At 45.4% G+C, this 24,496-nt stretch overlaps 1 protein-coding gene across 1 annotated transcript in view; it reads left to right on the top strand.

The window, feature by feature from the left end:
• The first annotated feature begins 22,773 nt into the window (after positions 1 to 22,773).
• PDIA5 (protein disulfide isomerase family A member 5) overlaps positions 22,774 to 24,496 on the top strand; it is an 85,934-nt gene continuing 84,211 nt past the window's right edge. Inside the window, exon 1 of the mRNA XM_045540131.1 lies at positions 22,774 to 22,960. Within this exon, the coding sequence (XP_045396087.1) occupies positions 22,919 to 22,960 (42 nt within the window). The 5' untranslated portion in view covers positions 22,774 to 22,918. The remainder of the gene's footprint in view (positions 22,961 to 24,496) is intronic.

Raw genomic sequence — 24,496 nt, 5'->3', positions numbered from 1 at the left:
TCCAGCTCCATGTTACTTCCTGATCTGACCTGTGGATCACGGGGATATCCAGGATATGAAGCATTATTACAAAACAAATGTCATGAGCGAGCTGCTCTATTATGTAGACACTATAGAGGATTTTTCAGCCTTGTGACAATATTAAAGATATGGCTTTCATATTGCTTATGCCAGAGCGGTTGTTGAAAGTCAAACATTAAAAAGAACTTGAGGAAATTGTGACCAGTGGCATATTGGGAGAAAAGTGTCACCTGGCAATGAGAAGGATGAAAAGATGATGATGTCAAATGATGGAAGAAACTGGGATCAAAGTACCTCTGCACAACTTGTTGGCAGTGGCGAAAGTTAATATTCCTTCTCACCGAAACACAAACCTCCTAAGCATGAAGGCGCAGCAGGTCCGCATCTAGATCCCGGTGGTGGAGATGCAGAGCTGAGTGAGCTTCCGTGGCTGCTGAAGAGCGGAAAGACACGAATGGCCACAGTGAAGAAGAAAAAGCTGTTCTGGAGGACCCAGCAATCACTGGGGGAAAGGCCGCTCTGACCTCTGATTTGCTAATTCATTTTGCAGGAAGGCAACCTGCAGTACACTGCCCCCAACAGCAGACAGGACCCAACCTTCACCTAGCTTTATGAGAGAGAAACTTATAGCCAAAAAGCAAGCTTGAATGAGTGGGGCTTTTCCAAGAGAATAATTTGCAGGGCGTTTCCTGGGGTCAGCGATCACTCAGCCCTCTCGGCCATCCTGTCTGCTGCAGTTACCTGGGTACAAAGCAGTGGCCAGTGTTTGGGAGGCTGGCCCAGGAGACTGCACGGCATGGAGGGACAACCCAGACTTTGATGTTCCCTATCTCCTGCCACTCTTGCCTCCAGTCTCCACCTACCACTAGTTCTGTGACATTGGCCAAATTCCTCATCCCTTCTCAACCTTTGTTTTTCCACTTATAAAGTGCAGATAACAGGCCCACCTGCCTTACAAGGTTATTGTAAAGATTAAAGGAGATAATGAGAATGTAGTGGATGTCTATTGTTTTAAGGAGGAGTAACTTGCTCGAGGGCACACTGTGAAGGGGAGGCAGGGGCTAAAAGCCATATCCTTTTATCTGGGGCCCCCAGCCCACCTACAGGGTTTCCAGGGTAGTCATCCTGTTGGTACCAAGACCCCTGCTCCTTGGCTGCAGTTGGTCAGTTGGAAGATAAACACCAATCAGACCAGTCCAACTGAAGTCTGTCCCGTCCTGGGAAGTTTAGGAATTGAAACAATGGAGAAAGAAGGGCCAGTCTCACTCTGAAACTGAGGACCAAAGAAAGATGAGATTGCTCTGTTCTGCCGTGCAGAGAAAGGCGGTCTGCAATGAGACAGAATCACAAGTGGGGGCCCAAAGACAAGCAGAGGAGAGGGACAGAGCTCCGGGCTCCGTGGGGCTCCAGCCTGGTCCCAGTTAATTCACAGTCCCACAACTCCCTTACAGACTCCAGAAAGCCCTTGGATACGTCTCCAGTTTTGCCTAGCTTAGCAACAGTCATTTTCTCATACTAACAACGAACAGAGTTTTTCATAATACAACGCATTAGGGGTCAGACGGTTCTCACCCACTCATTCAACAAACATGTCTGTGCCAGGCGTGTTCTAGGGCTGGGATACACAGTTCCACCCTCAGGAACTTACAGTCCAGTGGGAGATATGGGCATTTCCCAAATAATCACCCAGATAAGTATATGGTGGTACAACTCTGGGTTCCTTTCCCTTGTGTTATTAGAAAAAGGCTAATGTCTTCTTATGCCTCATACAGACACTTAAGAAGACAGAGATGCATCTTAATGGGGTTGAAGGTCAAGTCTTGGCACTTCAACAGTTAAACTTCAGTCATGAGGAAAATGTACTAATCCCAACATCTCCTTCCCTCCCGCCAGAGCGGTGAGGTGTCACTGCATATCCACGGGTCTCGGTTTCCCATCATCACCTTTATTGCTCTCTAAATCCTGGGGTTTCAATTTTCCGTCCCATCAGAACGATTCTGCTTTTAACAACTGCAGACCTTTCTTCCTGTTATTCCCTCGCCCCGGGCTGGTACAGCCACATCATATAAGAGAGGCCTCTCTCCCAGGCGGAGGGCAGTGCAGACCCCAAGGAGCTGTGCTGTCACTGATTTATGATGCCCCGTCTTCAGCCTGTTGAGGAGAATACCTTTATCAGAATAAAAAGTCAGGTGTGGGGGTGGAGCAGGTTTTCCTGACTGGCTCCAAGCGCTCTCCTGCATATTTCAGAGGCACTTACATTTACAAGGCATCGGGACTGCGTGCCAGCGATGTGGAGAGAAACGACCAAATATTGAACAGAGGTGTGTGATTTGCCTTGCATTTATTCAGGGACAAAGGGTGGGGTGTAGCAGTCCAGAGTGCAGAGATAAGGAGCCAGAGCAACCTGCCTGCACACATTTTAGGGGAGATACTTCTCTGCCTCTTAGTCTCTCATTCAATGGGTCCGAATGCACTTGGGGTTCAAGAGTATCATCTTCATCATCATCAATATCACGATCACCACATTTTAGAACCGCAAAGTTCTTCAGCATCCTCCTAGTTGAATCCACTGCTTCACAGATGAGGAAGCTGAGATTCGGAAAGGAGGACTAACTTCCCAAGGGCACACTGTGAAGTGGAGGCAGGGCTAAAAGCCAGATCCTCTGACTTCCCACCCTTTATTACCAGGCCTTCTGCAGGCGGCCTGAGGTGCTAGGTGCTGCGCAGTGGCCTTAGGATTGCACGTAGGGATCTCAGCATCAGGGTGCCCCCAGCCACAGGCAGACATACGAAAAAATACACAAGGCAGACTTTCTGTTTTTAGTATTTCTTTCTATCTAAGTAGCAATATAATCATATTATAAAAACTTGGAAAGTAGGAAAAAAAAAAGAATTAGTCTTATTATCCTAACATAATCTATGTTAGCATTTTGTTCATTTCCTTTCTAGTTATTTTCTTTACATTTAGTTTCCTCTGCGTGTGTTGTGATTACAGTATATCTGCATAATCTCATGTCCTGTGTTTTCATATAATTTTATGGCACAAGCATTTTCCATTTTATTAATTTGTCTTCATAGCCATATTTTAATGACTAATTAATATTCTACCAAATAGGTGTACCACAGTTTACTTACCCATTCCGGTATCATTGGACATTTAGTTTTCTCCAGTTTTCCATTAAATAAATAATGCTGCAATGAACATCTTACGCATATAGCTTTCCCCCTATATTTATGTTATTTCTGCAGGATATCTTTCAAAAGTGGAACAACTAGGTCAATGATTCCAAACAGTTTTATGGCTCTTGATACACACTGCCAAATTGCCTGCTAAAAGCTTCTCACCAATTTACATAAACAATTTTGAATGAGTCAAAAGGGTAAGCAAATAAAAACTTAGTAAGGAATTAAATAAAAACCACTCCATGTACACATCGTGTATGCAGACGGTTAAATGCACTCTGACTTGTATGCTGTGGGATAATCATCGCTTTCTATGAGAAAGAGGAGAAAGGTAAAGGCCCTCAGGCTTGTCATGCCATTGTTATTTCCAGGCTTGGGCACTGTAGTTCTCATGGCTACACAACAGAATCAACTGAAATATTTATCAAACTGCTGATACCTGGGCTGGCCCTTAGAGATTCTGGTTTAATTGGCCTGGGCTGTAGTCTGGCTCTGAGACTATAGAAGGTTCCCAGGTGATTCTACTGGGATGCCAGATCAAGCCCCGCTGCATGGATTCGGAGATGGGCAGGAAGGCTGAGGAGGACATAAGAGACAAAGCCCCTGAGTGATGTCCCTAGACCCGGTGTTTCCTTCTTTGTTTCCTCTGCCCTGGGGAGACCTCAACCCATGGGTGCCGACAAGTCTCTGCCTGCCCCTCCCATCCTGAGCCCGGAAATGCCTGCTACATCCAGCTCCCACAGGCCCTGACTTTGGAGGCCCAGGGATTCCTAAGAGGATGAAATGAGGAAAAGCACAATGGCAGGAGCAATTGTGGAGCCTCGAAAATGCCAGCCGAAGGGGTCTTAAAAGGATGGGAATCCCACACGTCCAACTTTAGGGGCTTGGTAAACACATCATAGTATGTTCATATCCTGGAGTGTCATGTAGCCACTAATTTATGCTAAAATGAAAAGCTCTTCAAAATCCTAAATGATAAAAGCCAGGAGCAGAGAAAATGTATAGTATGATCTGATTTGGGTAAAAAGAACCCTATTACATACACATTCACTCGTATATACAGAACAAGGTGTTGGGAAAGGTAATAAGAAATGAACAGGAGTAATTGAGAAGGGTAGGTTTGCAGGCGTGAGAGTGGGAGAGTGAAGGGAGTTGAATTATTCCCCTTCTCTACTGCTTATGTTGTGTGCCTCAAACATGTCTTACTTTCATAATTTTATTTTTAAAAGGCCATTATAAGGTTTTCCAATAACAGGGGGCAGGAAAGAGGGGTGATAGTAAGAATAATAATCTCGTACATTCCTCATAGCACATTACGATTTTAAAAGCACTATCATTCTCTCTTTTGAGATGAGTTGGGGCAGTATTATTCCTGTTTTATAGACAAACTGAAGTGCCAAGAAGTAAAGAAATAGCAGGAGAGTCAGGACTGATAACAAGTAGAGTCCAAGGCTTCTGACTTCTAACGCTCTGACATCCTTTTTACGATTCTAGACTTCAGAAATAAATCCCAGAGAAACAGGATTCTGATGTCCCAAAAAACGCTGCCAGATCTTTTCCTGTCTTCACCCCCACACACTGGAGCTTGGGCAGGCATGGAAGGGGGCCCCCAAGGAGCCCGCCACAGAACAGCGGGGCAGAGCCCTTCAGAGGAAAGGAGAGAGATATAGTAAATAGCTCAGACTCCATCAGAGCCCCATAAAACACCACAGTGGCTGAGGCTGACAGACTCTTTTAAAGGTCATTTGTGTACCTGGCTTCCATGCTGCACCCCTCTTCACCACTCCCCACTAAATCTTGAGAGCCTGTTGGGTGAGGGGAAGGTGCATCCTCCCTGCTTCTGTGTCCCCTAAAGCACCTTGCCTCCAGGTGGCATAGAAACTCCTCCATAAATGTACATCAAAGTAAACAGAGGCCTGATGCAGTGGCTCACACCTGTAATCCTAGCACTTTGGGAGGCCTAGTCTGGAGGATTGCTTGAGGCTAGGAGTTCAAGACCAGCCTGAGCAAGAGCGAGATCCTGTCTCTACAAAAAATAGAAAAATCAGCCACCACAGGCTTGGTGGCGCATGCTACTCAGGAGGCTGAGGCAGGAGTATTGCTTGAGCCCAGGAGTTTGAGGCTGCAGGGAGCTATGATGATGGCACTGCACTCGAGCCTGGGTGGCAGAGCAAGACCCTATCTCAAAACAAAACAAAACAAGACAACAACAATGAATGAACACCATTAAAGATGGCGATGGCCAATATTTATTAATGTTATCAATTTTATAAATTATATAATATAAGCATAATATATAATATTATATCAATTCTATACATTTCTATAGATTATTAATTTATACTACATTTATTTATAGCTAATTTTTTATTACATTTATGAAATAGAAATAACCCTTATTAACTGCATTTTATAGATGGAGATGGCCTTACTGAGGTAAAGGAGCTTGCCCGAGGCCACACCACGAGTAAGGGGAAGCCAGGCCGGCAGGACAGTGTGACTCAGGCCTAGTGCTGCCACCCTTGCCACTTTCCAAGGACAGTGTGGTTCTCAGGAGCAAGTGTTGAGCCATAATTAAGCAGTGGGAGATTTCCCAGAGAAGGATGGCATAGTCAGAGCAGTGGGTTCAGAGGGAGGTTTGATAGGGAACTATCTAGGGTTGTTATGTAATGAATGAACCTGTGAGTTGTGTTCATCTGATGAAGAATCTGCCAAGCCACACTTAGGATTTGCGTACTTTTTTGTATGTAGGTTATGCTTCAGTAAAAATTAAATTAAAAAGAACGCGCTAACAAATGGTCCCTGAGGCTCCTGGTGCTGTCTTGTAAAAGGATGGCTGGTTAATGCTTCTGTTTCCCAGTGGGGTGGGAGAAGGCAGGTGTTCGCTCCCCTGGAATCTCTCTCTGCTCCGTAGCATCCTCCACACTGGCACCAAGCTGTCATCCTGAAATGAAGGCCCAAATAAAGGTCCTCCTCTGCCTACAGTATCTCCGTGGCTTCCTGTTACCTACAGAATACACTCCAGACTCCTTGGCAAAGCCAGCCACGTTCTGTGCCTGCCTAACTTTGCAACCTAGTCTTTCACAGGAGAGGTGGCAGAAGTGGTGTTTGAGCTTGGCGACCATGGGCTCCACCATCTTCTGTCTGTGCCACCTTGGGCAAGTCCCTGCCCCTCGTCTGAGGAACAGGAGTGATGGTATTGTGCCAAGGTCAAGGTCATGGTGAAGGGAGCAGAGATGATGCACATTGAACATATGGAATAGTGTTTGGCACCCAGTAAGCATGCAGTGAATGTAGTTTGCTGTCACTTCTCATTTTTCATTTGACTACCCTGACACCTTAAATTATTTTGTCACCATTCTCTGACTATAGGATCCCATCCTTCCCCTCCCACCACTACGTCTTCTTTATGCATCCAGATCCTCCTCTTCCCTGTAAGATTTACTCAGCTGTCCCTCCCCCAGAAGGCTCTGTCAGGCCCCCCAACCCACGTGGACCTTCTCATCACCTTCATGCTCCCACAGTGCGTATCCTGTGCTTCCACCAGAGCCCTTACTGTGTGGCCCCTGCTCTGCCTTCAGTGTGTCCCCAGGGGACATTCTCCCCTGCGGTATCAGCACCTTCTTGCTCATCTCCAGCAGCCAGCACTGTGCACGCTGGAGCAGATGGTGCCTGAGGTGATTGTCCAGGCTGCGAGCTGACAGCCCCGTCCTTTCTCTGAGACATGCCCACTATCCCCAGCAATTATTCTCTACCCACCTCTCCAAGCCACTGCTAATAGGACTAGGGATGAGCAACTGACCCAAGCTGGAAGGATCAGGATATTTAGTCCTGGGAATTAGAAATGGAGGGAACATCTACCGCTGGTCTGGCCAGCACTGCCCCATCCCCTCTGTTATGGCTTGAACTGTGCACCTTCCCCCGCAAGAGAAACAGTATTGAAGTCCCAAACTCTAGTACCTGTGAATGTGACCTTATTTGGAAATAGGATCTTTGCAGATGAGCAAGTGAAGATGAGGTCATTGGGGTAGGTCCTAATCCCATGTGACTGTGTCCTTATGAAAAGGGGAAATCTAGACACAGAGACAGACACGTGCAAAGGGAAGACGATGTGAAGACACAGGGAAAACACCATCTACAAGCCAAGGCGTGCCTGAGCCCACCAGGAGCTAGGAGACTGGCAGGCAGGGAGCGGATGCTCCCTGGCAGCCTGCAGGAGGAACCAGCCCTGCTGACACCTTGATTTCAGACTTCCAGCCTCCTCGACTGTGAGACAATACATTTCTGCTCTAAGCCACCTAGTTTGTGGTACTCTGTTACGACAATCCTAGGAAACTCATGTACTCTCCTTTTCGTGAACTTCTCCCCTCTCAGGTCTGTGGTTCAAAAAGAGTTTACTTCTGCTCTTCTCCCCTCCTCCTCTCTTGCCATCATCATCGTCACCGTCTTCGCCATCGCTAACACTGCAGACCTTACTTTGTGCGAGGCACTACTCTAAGCACTCTACAGTTAACCTTTTAACAATCTGTGAGGTGGTTCTATTATTACCCCTATTTCACAGACACGGAAACTGACATATAGAGAGGTTTAAGTGCCAAGAGTCACACCGCTGATAAGTAACAGGGCCAGGATTTAAACCCAGGCAGCCTGGCTCGAAAGTCTATGCTCTGTCCTCTTCCCTTCTCTGGTACCTCTCCTACCTGGCCATAGGGGTGGAGACATGTCCCCAGCTAGATTAATTAGAGTCTTCTCTAAGGATTTTTTTTTAAATTGGAATTTGGGGAAGAAGAGCCAACCTTCTTGGGTGGTGAGATTTATCAGGTGCTATCAGTGGTCATGTATGTCCTTTAACATGTGGGAAGAGCAGGTCTATATCAAAGAAAGGATGCTCACAGTCAGAGATGAGAAATGGGGAGGTGAATGATATCCAGTCCCTGTTACTCTCTGTCCAGGCGGCCTAGCCCCAACCCTGCCCTTCCCAAAGCTTGTTTATAAGGGCATAGATTACACTTTTGCCCAAGCTAGTTAGGTTCCCATCATTTGCAAGCAGAAGATTCCTGACCAGCACACTTGCAAATTGGAAACTGGGACTGGAAAATTCTATTTCTGTTTGGGGGTGGTCTCTTGAATGGCAGAGATAAAAATAAACCCTGGCTCCTGTGAGACCCGGATCTCCTGCAAGAGGCTGGGTACCAGAGAGAGCTGAGCTCTGCAGGGGGAGAGGGAAGAGCAGATGCCAAGAAAAGAAGAGAAGGGATGGACAGCACACCGTGGAGTGCTGAGAGTCTTCCAGTTCCAAGGCTTGGCTGCATTCTCCCTGTATCCGTGTAATCCACTCCCCCTCTTCAGTTTAAAATGGCACTAGTTGGTTTCAGTAGGTTGCATGCAAAGAATCATAAATAATACACACACAGTAGGAACTCAATAACTGTTGAACATAACGGAAGGTTTTTAAGCAAGGCGGCATAGGGCAGAGAGTGTTCCTTAGGAATGTTGCTGCGGAGGCTGTACGTGGGGGAGATGAGTTGGGGGAGCACAGAGCAGGGCAGGGGTAAGAGAGAGGCCCCCACAGAGGTCAGTAGGAGAGGTGGGAGGGCCTGAGTGACAGGGAAGGAAAGTGGGGGCCCCGAGGGAAGGACTCGGTGGGACTCTGCAACTGCAGAGACGTGGGAGTAAAAGGAGAGAGGTGTCAAAGATGACTGGGAATTTGAGGCTGGTTTCCAGAAGGAGGGAGGGAAGTAGAGGGAGGGAAGCGGGGGGAGAAGATGAGCAGGCTCTGGCTCCCGCGAGCCGACGTTGAGCTGAGGTACCAGTGACAGAGCTAATTAAAGTAACTGAACAGAAAGAAATGGGGCCTGGCGTTCAGGAGAGGAGTCAACTGCCAAAACAGAGACCGGGAGTCACCCTTCGCTGGGAGCTGGGGCTGCTAGAGAGGCCACAGCAGCCCAGGGAGTGCACCGGGGAAGAAAACACGGGAGGCGCGTTATTTAGGAAGTGAGAATAAATAACCCAAAAAATCGAGGAAGAGCAGGCTGAGAGGTAGGGCAGAAAAGCCCCACGTGCGGTGTTGAGGAGATCGAGGAAGGAGAGAGTTTCCAGAAGGGGAGCGTGGTGAATGGTACTCAAAACCACAGACAGGCCGAGAAAGGACAGTTCTCCAGGGGCTGAGGCAAAGTGATTTAACTCGCTGAGGAGGAGATCCTGGGAGCTGCCGAGGGAGCAGCGCGTCGGGGATGAGGGTGGAAGACAGATGGCAAGGCCTTGGGGAGGGGCTGCGAGTAATTTAACGCCACAGCAGTCGGCAGCTGCTTTTGCCTCTCCGGGAGTGGTGAGGATGGTTTTACAACTGGGAAAATATCCAGACAGCCTGTTTGGTGGGAAAGGTGAAGCCTCCAGGACTGAAGCTGGATGTGTTGGTGAGATCATGAGGAACCTGAACTACTCTGCCCGGTAAAGTGGCAGGGCTGAGAGGCTGGGGCTGTGGGCTGCGGGGTAGGGGTTAGCAGCTGCCTCGTTAGCAGGGGGAGAAGGTATGAGAAGGTCGTGCCAGCTAGGGCTCTTGGTTGCAAACAACAGAAGCCAACCCTGACCCTGGCTAACTTAAGCAGAAAAGGACTTCACGGGAAGGCTCACAGAATCCAGAAGTATATTAGCTATATATGCTATGTAAATTATTCTAAAACTTAGGGGCCAAAAACACATTTATGATCTCATAGTTTCTGTGGGTCAGGAATCAGGGAGCAACTTAGCTGGGTGGTTCTGATTTGGGGTCTGTCTCAGCTGACAGTCAAGATGTCAGGCGGCGCTTCAGTCTTCTGAGGTGTGACTGGGGCTTTCACGATGGCTCACTCACTTGGGTGTTGGCAGGAAGCCTTGGTACTTCGCTGGCTGCTGGCAAGGGGCTTTGTTCTCCCACATATGGGTCTCTCCATAACGCTGCCTGAGTGTCCTTATGACGTGGCAGTGGGCTTGCCCCAAAGTGAGCAATCCAAGAAAGAGAGAGAGAGAGAGAGAGAGAGAGAGAGAGAGAGAGAGAGGGAAAGGAGGAAGCCTCTCATGACTTGGTCTCACAAGTTGCACATCAACACTTCTGCCACATTTTATTCATGAGAAGTGAGTCACCAAGTCTAGCCCATGCTTGGGGGAGGGGAGTTTAGCCCCAGCTCTTGAAGGAGGAGGAGTACCGAAGAATTTGTGCACATATTTTAAAATTAAAACCATCCCAGGAAAGTTGGAGAACTAGGCTTGAAAACAGGCAGAAGGCTGGACAGCCAGTGCCCCAGACAAGGCCACACCAAGGAATAGCCTGGTTAGGGATGAACATGGAAGGCCCTGCTGTCCAGACGCGGGTGCCCCTGTTGTACATGTCCCCTGCGTGATTTGTAGCACTTGCTCCAAAGGCAAAGTCGCTGGCCCAAGCAGCGGATTGGCTGGGTTTGGATCATGTGCCCATGCCGAGGCTGCAGTATGGAGCAAGATCCTGACTCACACCAAGACCCCCATAGCTGCAAATCCCCCAAACACACATCCACACGCACACACCACGGGAGCATCCCCATCACAGAAGGACTCCTGTCTGGTTCTCTGACCCTCAGCTGGGTGTCCAACAATTCAATTCAGTTCCAACACTGACTCCCAGAGTTAGTGTAGACCCCACACGTTAAGGGGCTGCGTCGTGTTTGTGTCGGCACAGGATGGAGAGAAACCAAAGTACCAGTGAGATTTATATGCTCCAGTGGAAACAAGACATTGGAGCTGGAGATGACAAGAGGAAACGTCCCATCCCCGAGAGCTCCTAGGATCCCATCCCTGAGAGTCCCATGGCTCTCCAGAGGTATCTGGTGGGGGAAGGTTTTGAGTTTCCCAGCATATGTAGGATGAGGTTTTGAGTCATTTAAATGTAACTATTAACAGAAGGTGACCCCACCAGATAAGGGCTATGAAGAAATCCTGGATTCTGACATTTGGCTTTAAATATAAACCTGAAGTCTTTAGTAATGTGAATGTTACTGTTAAGGAAGAAAACGGTATCTTCTAAGGTCAACCTGGGTTTAATTTTAGCAAGTCAATGATTTTTTTTTTTTTAATAAGCTAGAGCCTGGGGCCTTGTAAGTGAACCCAGTGAGAGAGCTAAGTTCTGAGGAAAAGGAGAAAGTAAAGAAAATATAGATGCATGAGAGATGTAGCTCTCAAGAGAGACCTTCTGACCAGGATGAAAAGGTCAGAGTGCGCTACCTCAGGGTCCTCTGGTCTCACCTGTGGTGCAGGCTTCTAAAGAGGCCGAAAAGCACAGGCCCGGGGAACACCACTGGCTAGGGTTTGTCAGAGACCCCGGCCATGTGGGGCCTGTCATTGTTCTAACTGAAGCCAACAGATGGGTCTGGGGGTGCCACGGGTTTAAGTATCCCACTAGCTGGAGCCAGGATGGATGGGTAGGTGGGAAGGAGGGTAAGACAGTCAGAAGACATAAGGATCAAGGCTGAGGAGGACAGGCTGACAGTGCATTTACTGACGAGAACTGGGCTTTGTAATGTGATACATTCTTAATGAAACATCAGACGGAGACCCTACAAATTAGTCTATGATGAATGTCCAATCAATGTCCAATAATGAGTTACTAGTTATTGGTCAGTAACCAGCCATGCTCTTTCCAGGCCTGCCCTGGAGATAAGGGGCTGACAGAGATATCCTGAAGCTGTCCTTCTAGACCCCTGTTTTTGGAAGGACATAGCTTAGCTCAGGTCTGTGAGGATTCTGTTTTGGTCTTAAAATTACTTGATCAGCCCATTCTGCTATTGTCTATACTAATGTTGAGGAGGTTTCCTTGTCTGGATTGTTAAACCCTCTTGCTACAGTTTATTTCAAACATTTAATGAGCTCCTACTGTGTGCCAGGCACTGAGGGATACAAAAATAAACAAAGCAAACCAGATGCAGCCTTTGTCCTCAAGAGTTCACGTTGTGTATGTGTGTGTTGGGATATGGGGATTAGGCTGGTTGAGAAACCAGACACTATAGGAAAACATGATATACTATGAGGAGGACTATCAAAGAAGAGATAAATATTCATCTGGTACACATGCTAGCTAGATGTTTTGCGTATATCATTTCCTTTACTCCTCAATATAACTTTGTGAAGAAAGTATTGTTATTATCCCCATTTTACAGAAGGAGGATCTGAGATCACATGACTCCTCTAAGGTCACATAGCTAGTAAGTGGCAGAGCCAGAACCCAAATCTATGCCTTTCTAAGGTCACAGCCTTTTTTTTATTGTGGAAAATACACACAAAATTTACCATCTTAACCATTTTTAAGTGTATATTCAGTAATATTAAGTACAAGCACATTGTTGTGCAACTAATCTCCGGAATGCTTTTCATCTTGCAAAACTAAAGCTCTATACCTATTAAACATCAACTTCCTGTTCACTCTTCTTCCCACTCCTGGCAACCACCCCTGTCTCTAAGAATTTGACTACTTTAGATACCTCATATAAGTGAAATCATACAGTATTTGTCATTTTGTGATTGGCTTATTTCATTTAGAAAAATATCCTCAATATTCAGGCACGTTGTGGCATGTACCAGAATTTCCTCTTTTTAAGGCTGAATAATATTCCATTGTATGCCACACATTGTTTATTCATTCATCAGTGAACACTTGGGTTGCTTCCACTTTTTGGCTATCGTGAGTAATGCTGCTATGAAAATGGATGTACAAATGTCTCTTCAAGGCACTGCTTTCAATTCTTTTGGATATGTACCCAGAAGCAGAATTGCTGGATCATATAATAATTCATTTTTAATTTTTTGAGGAATTGCCATACTATTTTTTATGGTGGCTGAATCATTTTATATTCCCATCAACAATGCACAAGGGTTCTAATTTCTCTACATCCTCGCCAACACTTGTACCCTTCCTTCCTTCTTTCCCTCTCTCTTTCTTTCTTTCTCTCCCTCCCTTCCTCTTTCCTGCATCCCTTCCTTCCTTTCTTCCTTGATAGCAACCATCCTAATGGATGTGAGGTGCTATCTCATTGTGGTTTGGGTTTTTATTTCCCTAATGATTAATGATGTTGAGCATCTTTTCATGTGCTTTTTGGCCATTTGTATATTTTCTTTCTTTCTTTCTTTTTTTGAGACAGAGTCTCACTCTGTTGCCCAGGCTAGAGTGGCGTGGCATTAGCCTAGCTCACAGCAACCTCAAACTCCTGGGCTCAAGTGATCCTCCTGCCTCAGCATCCCAAGTAGCTGGGACTACAGGCATGCACCACCATGCCCAGCTAATTTTTTTCTATATATATTTTTAGTTGTCCAGCTAATTTCTTTCTATTTTTAGTAGAGACAGGGTCTCATTCTTGCTCAGGCTGCTCTCGAACTCCTGACTTTGAGCGATCCTCCTGCCTCGGCCTCCCAGAGTGCTAGGATTACAAGAGTGAGCCACCAAGTCTGGTCCATTTTTATATTTTCTTTCAAGAAATGTCTATTCAAGTCCTTTGCCAATTTTTAAATTGGTTTTTGCTTGTGTGTGTGTGTGGGGAGAGGACGGGCTGAGTTCTTTATATATTCTGGATACTAACCCCTTACTAGATATATCATTTGCAAATATTTTCTCCTATTCTGCAGGTTCTTTCTCACTCTGTTGATTATGTCTTTTGATGGACACAAGTTTTTAATTTTCACATAGTCCAATTTGTCTATTTTTACTTTTGTTGCTTGTGTTTCATATCTAAGAAATCATTGATAAATCCAATGTCATGAAGTTTCCCATGTTTTCTCCTAAGAGTTTTACAGTTTTAAACCTTACATTTAGGTCTTTGATCTATTTTGAATTAATTTTTGTATATGGTGTAAGGTTAAGCATTCAATTTTATTGTTTTGTATGTGGATATCCAGTTAACCATTTCCAAGTGTACAGTTCAGTGGCATTAAAAACATTCCCATTGTTGGGCAGCCATCACCACTATCCATCTCCAGAATCTTTCATCATCCCATACTGAAACTTTGTACCCATTTAACAGTAACTCCTCATTTGCCCCTCCCCCACCCCCTGAAACCACTGTTCTGTGAATTTCTCACAGTTCACGTTCTACATGGGAATGGTGGGAGCATAGAGAAGGGACATTTAGCCCTGGACTGGTGGGGGTGTTGGTAGAAGGATGATGAGTGTGTTCGAAGAGGTTTGGGAAGAGGGAGGAGGGATGCTCAAGCGGGCTAAGACCCAACCAAGCAAGGGAGTGAGGGGGAGCTTCATGCCAGAGACACGATGAGCAGAGGCAAAGGCTTGGGAGGCGGCTTGCGGTATTCTGGGCACTATGAGTCATCACGGTCAGTCCGTCTTTGGTGGGACGAGCTGCTTACCCATGCGTTGGGTTACTAAACTATTTCTCATCTGTTTCTTCTTTGGAATGCTCCTTCCTTTCACCTTTCCTGTTCAGAGCTGACTTTTCTTCCCTTCCATCTCATTCCTCGTCCTTTTTTAAATTGTACACTTCTTAGTGAAATATAACACATGTACATCATAATCCATGAATGTGTGTGATGAATTTTCATAGCATGAACATACTCGTGTACCTTGATTCAAATGCAAAATAGAACCTTACCAGCACCCCAAGAGACCCCTTCCAGTGACCACTCACATCCTTCCCCCAAGGGTAGACACTGCCTTTGTTACTGAGCAATCAATGGGCTCACTGCCCGATGCACATAGAAACCAATACGATTGTCCTGGCTTTGAGAAAAGAAAAGCTTTATTGCAAGTTGTCTAGCAAGGAGACTGAGGTGTGACCTAACTGGATCTTGCAATGATGTTATGCCAGGGCTTAATCTGATTTTATCCTGGATCCTGTCATGCAGTGTTTCTTTTTTGTTGTTGTTGTTGTTGTTGTTTTTGAGATAGGGTTTTGCTCTGTCACCCAGGCTAGAGTGCAGTGGCACCATCATAGCTCACAGCAACCTCAAACTCCTGGCCTCAAGTGATCCTCCTGCCTCAGCCCCCTGAGTAGCTGGGAGTACAGGCAAATGCCACCACACCTGGCTAATTTTTCTAATGTTTGTAGAAACGGAGTCTCAATCTTGCTCAGGTTGGTCTTGAACTCCTGGCCTCAAGCAATCCTTCTGCCTTAAGCCTCCCAAAGTGCTAGGATTACAGGCATGAGCCACCACGCCCGGCACCAGTGTTCACTTCTTAATTCAGTCCCCGATCCGGGGTCCAAGCACTTAGGTTCCACCTGTGGTTGCATGTGTGGTTCATCTGGGCCTGCTTAGGTTATATGACCTTCAACCTGGGCGTCCATGGCAACTGAAAAACTACACAAACTTGTTACATAAAAGTTTAGTCAGCTTGGTCTGGTGTGGTTACACCCTGCCTTCTGACAAAATAGACTACTTTTGCTTGGTTGTCTTCCTTATATAGATGGACTCCTACAGAATATACCCTTTTCTGTCTGGCTGCTTTGGCTCAACATTCCTCTTTTTTTTCTGGGCCAATTCTCATCTTGCCCGAATGTCAGAAAACGGTCGTTGTGCTAGTCTTTATCCCAGCCAAGATGATGGAGGAGAACTGGCTACACAAACGTAAGGTGGCATCACAATTCACAATAAATTGCAGGACAAGAAGTGTCTCTGGCCTGGCCCCACGGGGCTGCTGCTAGAAAAATGGATGGCTCCCACTGAGGGCTGAATGGAGAAGGGACAGCACTTGCCCCGTGCTACTCTCCTAATATTTCTAGGAGAGTGAAGCTTAAAATTGTTAAACATTCCCAGAAGGGCCATAAATCTCATTTTAGCTTGTTTCAATTCCAGAATGAAATGGCCTGTTTTCTTGGCAATTTTTATTTTTCTCTCTCAGTCCCTTGCCCTCCGGTTCACTGCTCACAGGTGCATAGCTTCCTTCCTTCCTTTGTCTCCTCAACACCCTCTTTGGCAGTTATATTTCAGCAGTGTTCAGCCCTCCACCAGACCCAGGAACTTTTAGCCAGTCTTGGACTCACAATATACAAGAGTTACAAGGAATCTGAAGCTTAGCTGATTCACCCCACCTTTTATTATTTAGACTTTGAAAAAAATCGAGATATAATTTACATAAAGTGTACAAATCTTAGCATACAACTCAAATAATTAATTCAGCTCAATTAATACATTAATCTTTACATATGTTGACCATCATGTGACCATCATTGAATCAAGATATAGAACATTTCCATCACCCAGAAGGTTTGTTCAAGCTTTTCCCCAGCCAATCTCTACTCCTCCCCTACTTGTTTTTTTCTATCATCATAGATCATGCTTTCTGTTCTTGAACTTCCGATAAATGGAACCATACAATATGCATTCTTTTGTGTCTGGCTACTTTGGCTCAACAACAGGGTTTTGAGATTCATCTATGTTGCTGCATGTATCAGTAATTTGTTCTTTTTATTGCAGAATATGCTATTATTTACTTGTCTATTCTTCTGTTTTAGAACATTTGGGTTGTTTCCAGTTTGGACTACCATACTAGTTTGCCAGGGCTGCCATAACAGAGTACCACAGATCGTGTGGCTTAAACAACGGAAACTTATTTTGTCATGATTCTGGAGGCCAGACATCCAAGATCAAGGTACTGGCAGGGTTGGTTTCTTCCAAAGACCTCTCTCCTTGGCTTGTAGATGACTATCTTCTCTCTGTATCTTCACATGGTCTTGCCTCTATATGTCTGTCCTAATCTCTTTTTTAAAATTGTTATATCCTTTCAAAGGACTTTTATTTATTTTTAAAATTTATTTCAAAGTATTATGGGGGCACAAATATTTTTGGTTACATGGATAGCTTTTTTAATGCACGAGTCAGGGTTATAAGTGTGCCTATCATGCAGATAGTGTTCATTGTACCCATTAGGTAAGTTTTCACCCATCCTCTTCTCTTCCCTCCTCCCTGCTTGATTTCCTTTGAGATTTACTTCCCTATATGCACATGTGTGCTCATCAGTTAATACCAGTTTAATAGTGAGTACATGTGGTGTTTGTTTTTCCATTCTTTAGATACTTCACTTAGGATAATGTTCTCCAGTTCCGTCCAAATTGTCGCAAAAGGCATTAAGTCATCCTTATTCATGGCTGAGTAGTATTCCATGGTATACCAGATTTTGTTAATCCACTCATGAATTGATGGGCATTTGGGTTGATTCCACATATTTGCAATTGTGAATTGTACTGCAATAAACATTTGAATGCAGGTATGTTTTTGATAAAATGACTTCTTTTCCTTTGGGTACATACCCAGTAGTGGGATTCCTAGATCAAATAGTAGGTCGACTTTTCATTCCTTGAGGAATCTCCATACTGTTTTCCATAGAGGTTGTACTAATTTGCAGTCGTATCAACAGTGTAAAAGTGTTCCTTTCTCTCTGCATCCACACCAGTATCTATTGTTTTTGGACTTTTTAAGAAAAGCCACTCTGACTACAGTAAGGTGATATCTCATTGTGGTTTTGATTTGCATTTCCCTGATAACTAGTGATGTTGAGCATTTTTTCATATGTTTATTGCTCATTTGTCTATCTTCTTTTGAGATGCTTCTGTTCATGTCTTTCGCTGACTTTTTAATGGTGTTGTTTGATATTTTTTCTTGCTGATTTGCTTGAGTTCTTTGTAGATTCTGGTTATTAGTCCTTTATCAGATGTATAGCTTGAGAATATTTTCTCTCATTTTGTAGGTTGTCTATTTGCTCTGTTAATTATTTCCTTGGCTGTGCAGAAGCTTTTAATTTAATCAAATCCCATATATTTATTTTTGTTGTTATGATTGTCATTGGGATCTTCTTCATAAATTCTTTGCCTAGGCTGATATCTAGGCAAAGTTGGAAGAATTTTTCCAACATTTTCTTCTAGAATTCTCATGATTTCATGTCTTACATTTAAGTCCTTTATCCATCTTGAATTAATTTTTTTTGAGTAGTGAGAGATCTGGGTTTTGTTTCATTCTTCTGCATGTGGCCATCCAGTTTTCCCAGCACCATTTATTGAATAGGGCTTCTTTTTCCCAGTGTATATTGTTGTCTGCTTTGTCAAAGATCAATTGGCTGTATGTGGATGGTTTTATATCTGGGTTCTCTGTTCTGTTCCATTGGTCTGTGTCTCTATTTTTGTGCCAGTACCATGCTGTTTTGGTTATTACTGCCTTGTAGTATAGTTTGAAGTCTGATAATATGATGCCTCCAGATTTGTTCCTTTTGCTTAAGATTGCTTTGGCTATTCAGGCTCTTTTCTGGTTCCACGCAAAGTGTAGAATTATTTTTTTCTAGATCAGTGAAATATGACTTTGGTATTTTGATGGGGGATTGTACTGAATCTATAAATCACGTTGTGTAGTATGGGCATTTTAGCAATGTTGAGTCTACCAATCCATGAACATGATATGTTTTACCACTTGTTTGTATCATCTGCAATTTTTTTCGTCAGTGCTTTGTGGTCCCCTTTGTAGAGATCTTTCACCTTGTTGGTTAAATATATTCCTAGGTATTTTATTTTCTTTGTAGCAATTGTGAATGGTATTGAGTCTTTGATTTGATGCTCAGCTTGACTATTGTGTATAGGATATGTGTACTGATATGTGTATACCAATTTTGTAACCTGAGACTTTGTTGAATTTATTTATCAATTCCAGAAGTCTCTTGGTGGAATCTTTGGGGTTTTATAGATATAGAATCATATCATCCACAAAAAATGGTAGTTTGACCTCCTTTCTATGGATTTGGATGCCATTTGTTTCTTTCTCTTGCCTGATTGCTCTGGCTAGGACTTCCAGCACTATATTGAATAGAAGTGTTGACAGTGGGCACCCTTGCCTTGTTCCACTTCTTAGGGGGAATGCTTTCAAATTTTCCCCATTGAGTATGATGTTGACTGTGGGTTTGTCATATATGGCTTTTATAATTTTGAAGTATGTTCTATGTATGCCTATTTTGTTAAGAGATTTTATCATAACAGAGTGCTGAATTTTGTCAAATGCTTTTTCTGCATCTATTGAGATGATCATGTGATCTTTGTTTTTTCTTCTGTTAATGTGGTAAATCACATTTATGGATTTATGTAGGTTGAACCATCCTTACTTCTCTGGGATGAAGCCCACTTGGTCGTGATGGATTATTTTTTTGATATGCTGTTGATTCAGTTTGCAAGTATTTTATGGAGGATTTTTGCATCTATATTCATAAGGGATATTGGTCTGCAGTTTTCTTTTTTTGTTGTGTGCTTTCCTGGCTTTGGTATCAAGGTGATACTGGCTTTGTAGAATGAGTTGGGGAGGAGTCCCTCCTTCTCAATGTTATGGAATAATTTCTGCAGAATGGTTATCAACTTTTCTTTGCAGATCTGGTAAAATTTGATTGTAAAATCATCTGGTCTAGGGCTTTTTTTCTTGGAAGATTTTTTTTTTTATTGCTGCATCAATCTCATTGCTTGTTATTGTTCTTTTCAGGAGTTCTACTTCTTCCTGATAGAATCTTTGGAGGTTGTGTGTTTCCAGAAATTTGTCCATTTCCTCTACATTTTCAAGTTTATGTGCACAGAGATTTTCACAGTATTCATAGATGATATTTTGTATTTCTGTGGTATCAGTTGTAGTAGATCCTTTTTCACTTTGATTGAGCTTATTCTATTCCTGGTTAATACCCCCACTGAGAGAACTGGACTGATCATCCAAGCAGAAAAATATTAATAAATATAGAAACATTGGACTTAAATGGGACTCTAAAACAAATGGTCCTAACAGACATTTACAGATATTTTACCCCAAAACTACTGAATATACATTCTTCTCATCAGCACATGGAACATTCTCCAAGATTAATCATATGTTAGGCCACAAAACATAGGCTAATTAAAAAAAATAGAAATCATGCCATGTATCTTCTCAGACCACAAAATCTATCAAAATCTATGGGATAGAGCAAAAGCAGTCTTAAGGGAAAAATTTATAGCCTTAAAAGCCTCAACAAAAAGAAGAAAGATCACAAATTAATAATCTAATGACTTGTCTCAATGAACTAGAAAAGGAAGAGGAAACCAAACCCAAAGCCAGCAGAAGAAAAGAAATAACTAAGGTTAGAGTAGAACTAAATGAAATCAAAGGTAACAAAATTATATAGAAGATCAATGAAACAAAAAGTAGGTTCTTTGAAAAGATAAACAAAATTGATAGACCTAATCTCTTTTTGTAAGGATTCCAGTCATATTGGAATAGGGTCACCTAATGATTGCATTTAACCTTAATTACATCTTGAAGGGCTCTAAATACAGTCACATTCTGGGGTACTGTGGGTTAGTTAGGACTTCAATATATGAATTTGGGGGGACACAATTAAGTGCCTAACAGTTACTATGAATAAAGCTGCTATGAACATTTTTGTATAGATTTTGCAAATATACAGTTGTCCAAACTGGTTGAACCAATTTACACTCTCATTGGCAATGTGGGTGTTCCAGTTGCTCCATATCCTCACCAGCCACTTCATTTTACAGATGAAGAGATGAAGAAAAAGACCTACAGAGATGAAGTGCAAGGGTCACTTTCCCATGAGCTTAGGGTTGCAGAGTGGAGGAAGCCCTGTCTCCAACCTGCTTTAAGAATTTCTGAAATTCCCCAACACATTACCTCATTCAATCAGTCATTCATTACAAAGAACACTGAGAACCACCTGTGGCTCAGGTCCTGTGCTAGGCTCTGGAAGTGAGGTGGTGAAAAGAGAGAGAGGAAACTTACACTCAAGTTGGAGCAACAATGAATGCAACTAAGTAATTGCAGATCATGGTAAGTACTGGAGAAGAACTCAACAGAGCCTGAGGGGGAAAATAAGGGGTTTGGCGGTAGGGAGAGTCAAATTGCCTTTAGATGGGTTGCTCTGAATGGACAGACAGGAGAGCCCTGAAAGATTAGAAGGTGACATCAGACAAAGACCAGGGAAAGTGCTGAGGCAGAGAGAACAGGAAGAGCACAAGCCCTGAGGTAGGAGCAGCTCTGGGGAGGAGAAGGGACAGCCAATGATGTTCTGTGTAACTGGAGCCCAATAGGCAAGGACTGGGGAGAGGCAGGAGATGAGATCTAGAGGGCTGGGGCCCAGACCACCCAGGGCTTGCATGTCATGGGAGGAGTTTGGATTTCATTCTAAGGGCAATGAAAAAACACAGGAGGGTTTCAGAAGAGCGACAAGCAAGGTCCAACTGACATTAACAAATGGATTGTAGGGGGAAGAAGCAGTCACACTCTTTAGGAGACTGTTACCCTTGCCTATGTGACAGTCAGTGTTATGTCAGTTACTTAGACTCAGGAGGTGGCAGAAGAGATATATTTTGGAGGTAGAATTGACAAGACATGATGAGGGGTTGGGTGGGTCTGTTGAGGAGAGAGGTGAGTCAAGGATGACTTCTAGGCTTTGAGCTTTGAATCTCTAGACAGTGGGCAGGGATCTTTCAACGATAATCCACCACACTGTACACGTCTCTTGTCCATCTCATTGTTGTATATCTTGAGCCTCAGGCCATAGTAGCTGTTCAATAAACAGTCTTCAATGAATAACTGGTTGCATGCAGGAATGTTTTAGCACATGAAATGGGTTCCATATAGGGTTTTTTCTTTTGAATTTTTTATTGAGGTAAAATTCATATAACGTCAATTAAAGTATATAGTTCAGTGGCATTTAGTACATTCACAACGCTATTCAACCATCACCTTCACTTAGTTCCAAAATATTTTCATCACCCCCAAAGGAGTCTCTGTACCCATTAAGTAGTCACTCCCCAATCCCCCCTTTCCCCAGCCCCAGGCAACCACTATTCTGCTTTCTGTCTCTGTGGATTTACCAATTCTAAATATTTCGTATAAATGTAATCATACTCCATGTGACCTTTTGTCTGGCTTCATTAGCATAATATTTTTGATATTCATCCACATTGCAAGGTGTATTAGGACTTCATTCCTTTTAATAGCTAAATAATATTCCATCATATGGATGTCACATTTTGTTTATCCATTCTTCCCTTGACAGACGTGTGGGTTGTTTCCACCTTTTGGCTATTGCAAGTAGTGCTCCTCTGAACACTGGCATACAAACGTTTGTTTGACTACCTATTTTCAATTCCAGGTATAGACTAAAGCTCTGGAATTGCTGGTCTTACGGTAATCTACGTTTAACTTTTTGAGGAGCCACCAAATTGTTTTCCAACAGCTCAATAATGTTTCACTGAGTAAAAACAAAAGGCGGATGGAAGCCTGCGAGGCAGGATGAGGGCTTTTCCTATTCTTCACAGGTAGTGCTGATTGGGGTCAAATTATTTAAATTCTCTGGGCTGCCTCCTCATCCTCAAGGTGGGGAATATAAAACTTACATCTGTGAGCAGAGTGAGATATTGTTTCTGAAGCTCCAGGCACAGAGTAAGCTCCCCAAATTGATCGCCTTCCCTTAGTCCCTGACTTGGCCTCTCCCCACGCCCTCCGGGCCCGGTGTCCGCCCGCAGCCCCCGGCTCAGCCTGGCTACGAACTACAACTCCCAGCAGGCACCGCTCCCCGCCGCCGCTCGCGGCCTGCTGCGCATGCTTTGGCAGACGTGGCACCGGGAACTCGGAGGCGGGGAGCGGCTGGAAGTGGCCGTGGCTGTTGGCCACGGTGGAGCTAGCGAGCGGCCGGCGCGGGAGCCCGAGCGGAGCGGCAGCCGGGCGGTGGGCAGCGGCGGCGGGGATGGCGCGGGCCGGGCCGGCGTGGCTGCTGCTGGCGATCTGGGTGAGGCTGCAGGGCGGGGGCCGGCACGTGCCCCCCGTGTGCCCTTCTGTGCTCTTTGCTCCCAGCTCTTCCCGGGACGCCGGGAGCTGCCTTGGCGCCGGGATGAAGGCGCGCGTGCCAGGCGGGCGGGCGCCCGGTGGCCGCGCGGGAGGCAGCGGGGCGTCCCGGGGCCCTGCCCGCTGAGCGCTCCCGGGCGCAGGGGCAGGAGGCAGCCTTGGGGCGCTGCGCGACCCCTCGCAGGGTGCTTGCGCCGTGGGGACAAGTTTGCGGGGGCGTAGGTCGGGCTGCGGCCATCCGCTAGGGCGGGACGCCGGGGAGGGGGCCTGGGGGTGCGCCCGCCCCGGACTCCGAGCCCTGCACCTGTGTGAGTGCAGGCTCGGGTGTGGGTGCTTTACACCCGCACTGCCGGAAACCTTGTTTTAGGGCCACCTTGTTCTTGGTTTCGACCCCAGGCGGTTGGCAAACTGCGGGTCACCACCTGGGCCTCCGCCCACGGCCGTGCTGGGAGGGCTGGGTGGGGTCGTAGCCGCCGGCCCCCGCCGAGGAGTTCAGCTCCTACACCGGCTGCGGCTGGCTGGAGCGTCGGCCACTTTGTAGCGGGGTGACGCGGCGGCTCATTTAGCGTGTCTGAACTAGTCTGCTCATCCGTGAAATAGGGACGGTAAAGATACCCCCGACAAGGGGGTCGTGAGGGACGGATGAAGTGTCGGAGGAGGAAGCTCTGTGCGCTGCACAGTCTTGCAAGAATGGAGGAGTGGGGGGGCTCCGAGAGGAGTTTGCCACACTTGGGCGGGGGTTGGGGGTCCAGACGTCCCTGGGAGAGGAAGGAATGGGTGTACCGGCTGCACCCAGACCCGGGCTTTGGTCTTGGTGTTGCTGTGGGTGTGTGATGGAATATCGTGGTCTCCTTCCCCATCTCTCCCATAACTCTGATCTCCCTTATTTTAGGACCATCCTGGCACTTTTTTTCCCTGAAGTTCCAGGGAACTTATTGCCCCTGGCACCCTCAACAACCCACATTTTTTCAGTTTTTTCCATTTGGGTGTGGCAAGGAGCTGGCCAAACGGGAGGAGAAAAAGTGTGGATTGAGTTGGTTTAACGACTTCGATCTCCCAATACCCTACCCTTTTCACCACTGAGGAGTGGCCCGGGATTTTGGGGGTGTCTGTCTGGAAGTGGGTGGGAGGGGAGCTCCCTGTTCCCTTAGGTCTGCATTCTCCCTCTAGAAGTGAACCAGGCTGGAGTGAGGCAGTGTCACTTCACTGTGTCTGGGTATGTTGGACGTTCCCTTTGCCACCAGTTTCCTAGAGCCAGTTGGTCTGGGCCGGTCTCTGGTCCAGGAAGGCCTGTTTAGAGGACACAGCCATCTCCTGTGAGACCTCTGTCAGGTCCTTGCTCTTGGGCTGTTTGAGGAGAGCCTGCTTTCCTCCCTTATCCCTCCCTCCTGTGAAAACAAATGGCTTGGGAATCTGAAGTTCCTCCACTCTGGGAGGCCAAGGTGGGAGGATCACTTGAGCTCAGGAGTTTGAGACCAGT

Source organism: Lemur catta, chromosome 1 (genome assembly GCF_020740605.2).
Source record: "Lemur catta isolate mLemCat1 chromosome 1, mLemCat1.pri, whole genome shotgun sequence".
Taxonomy (NCBI): Eukaryota; Metazoa; Chordata; class Mammalia; order Primates; family Lemuridae; genus Lemur; species Lemur catta.
The sequence above is the reverse complement of the archived record's forward strand: the minus strand, read 5'-3'. Positions and strand labels throughout refer to the sequence as shown.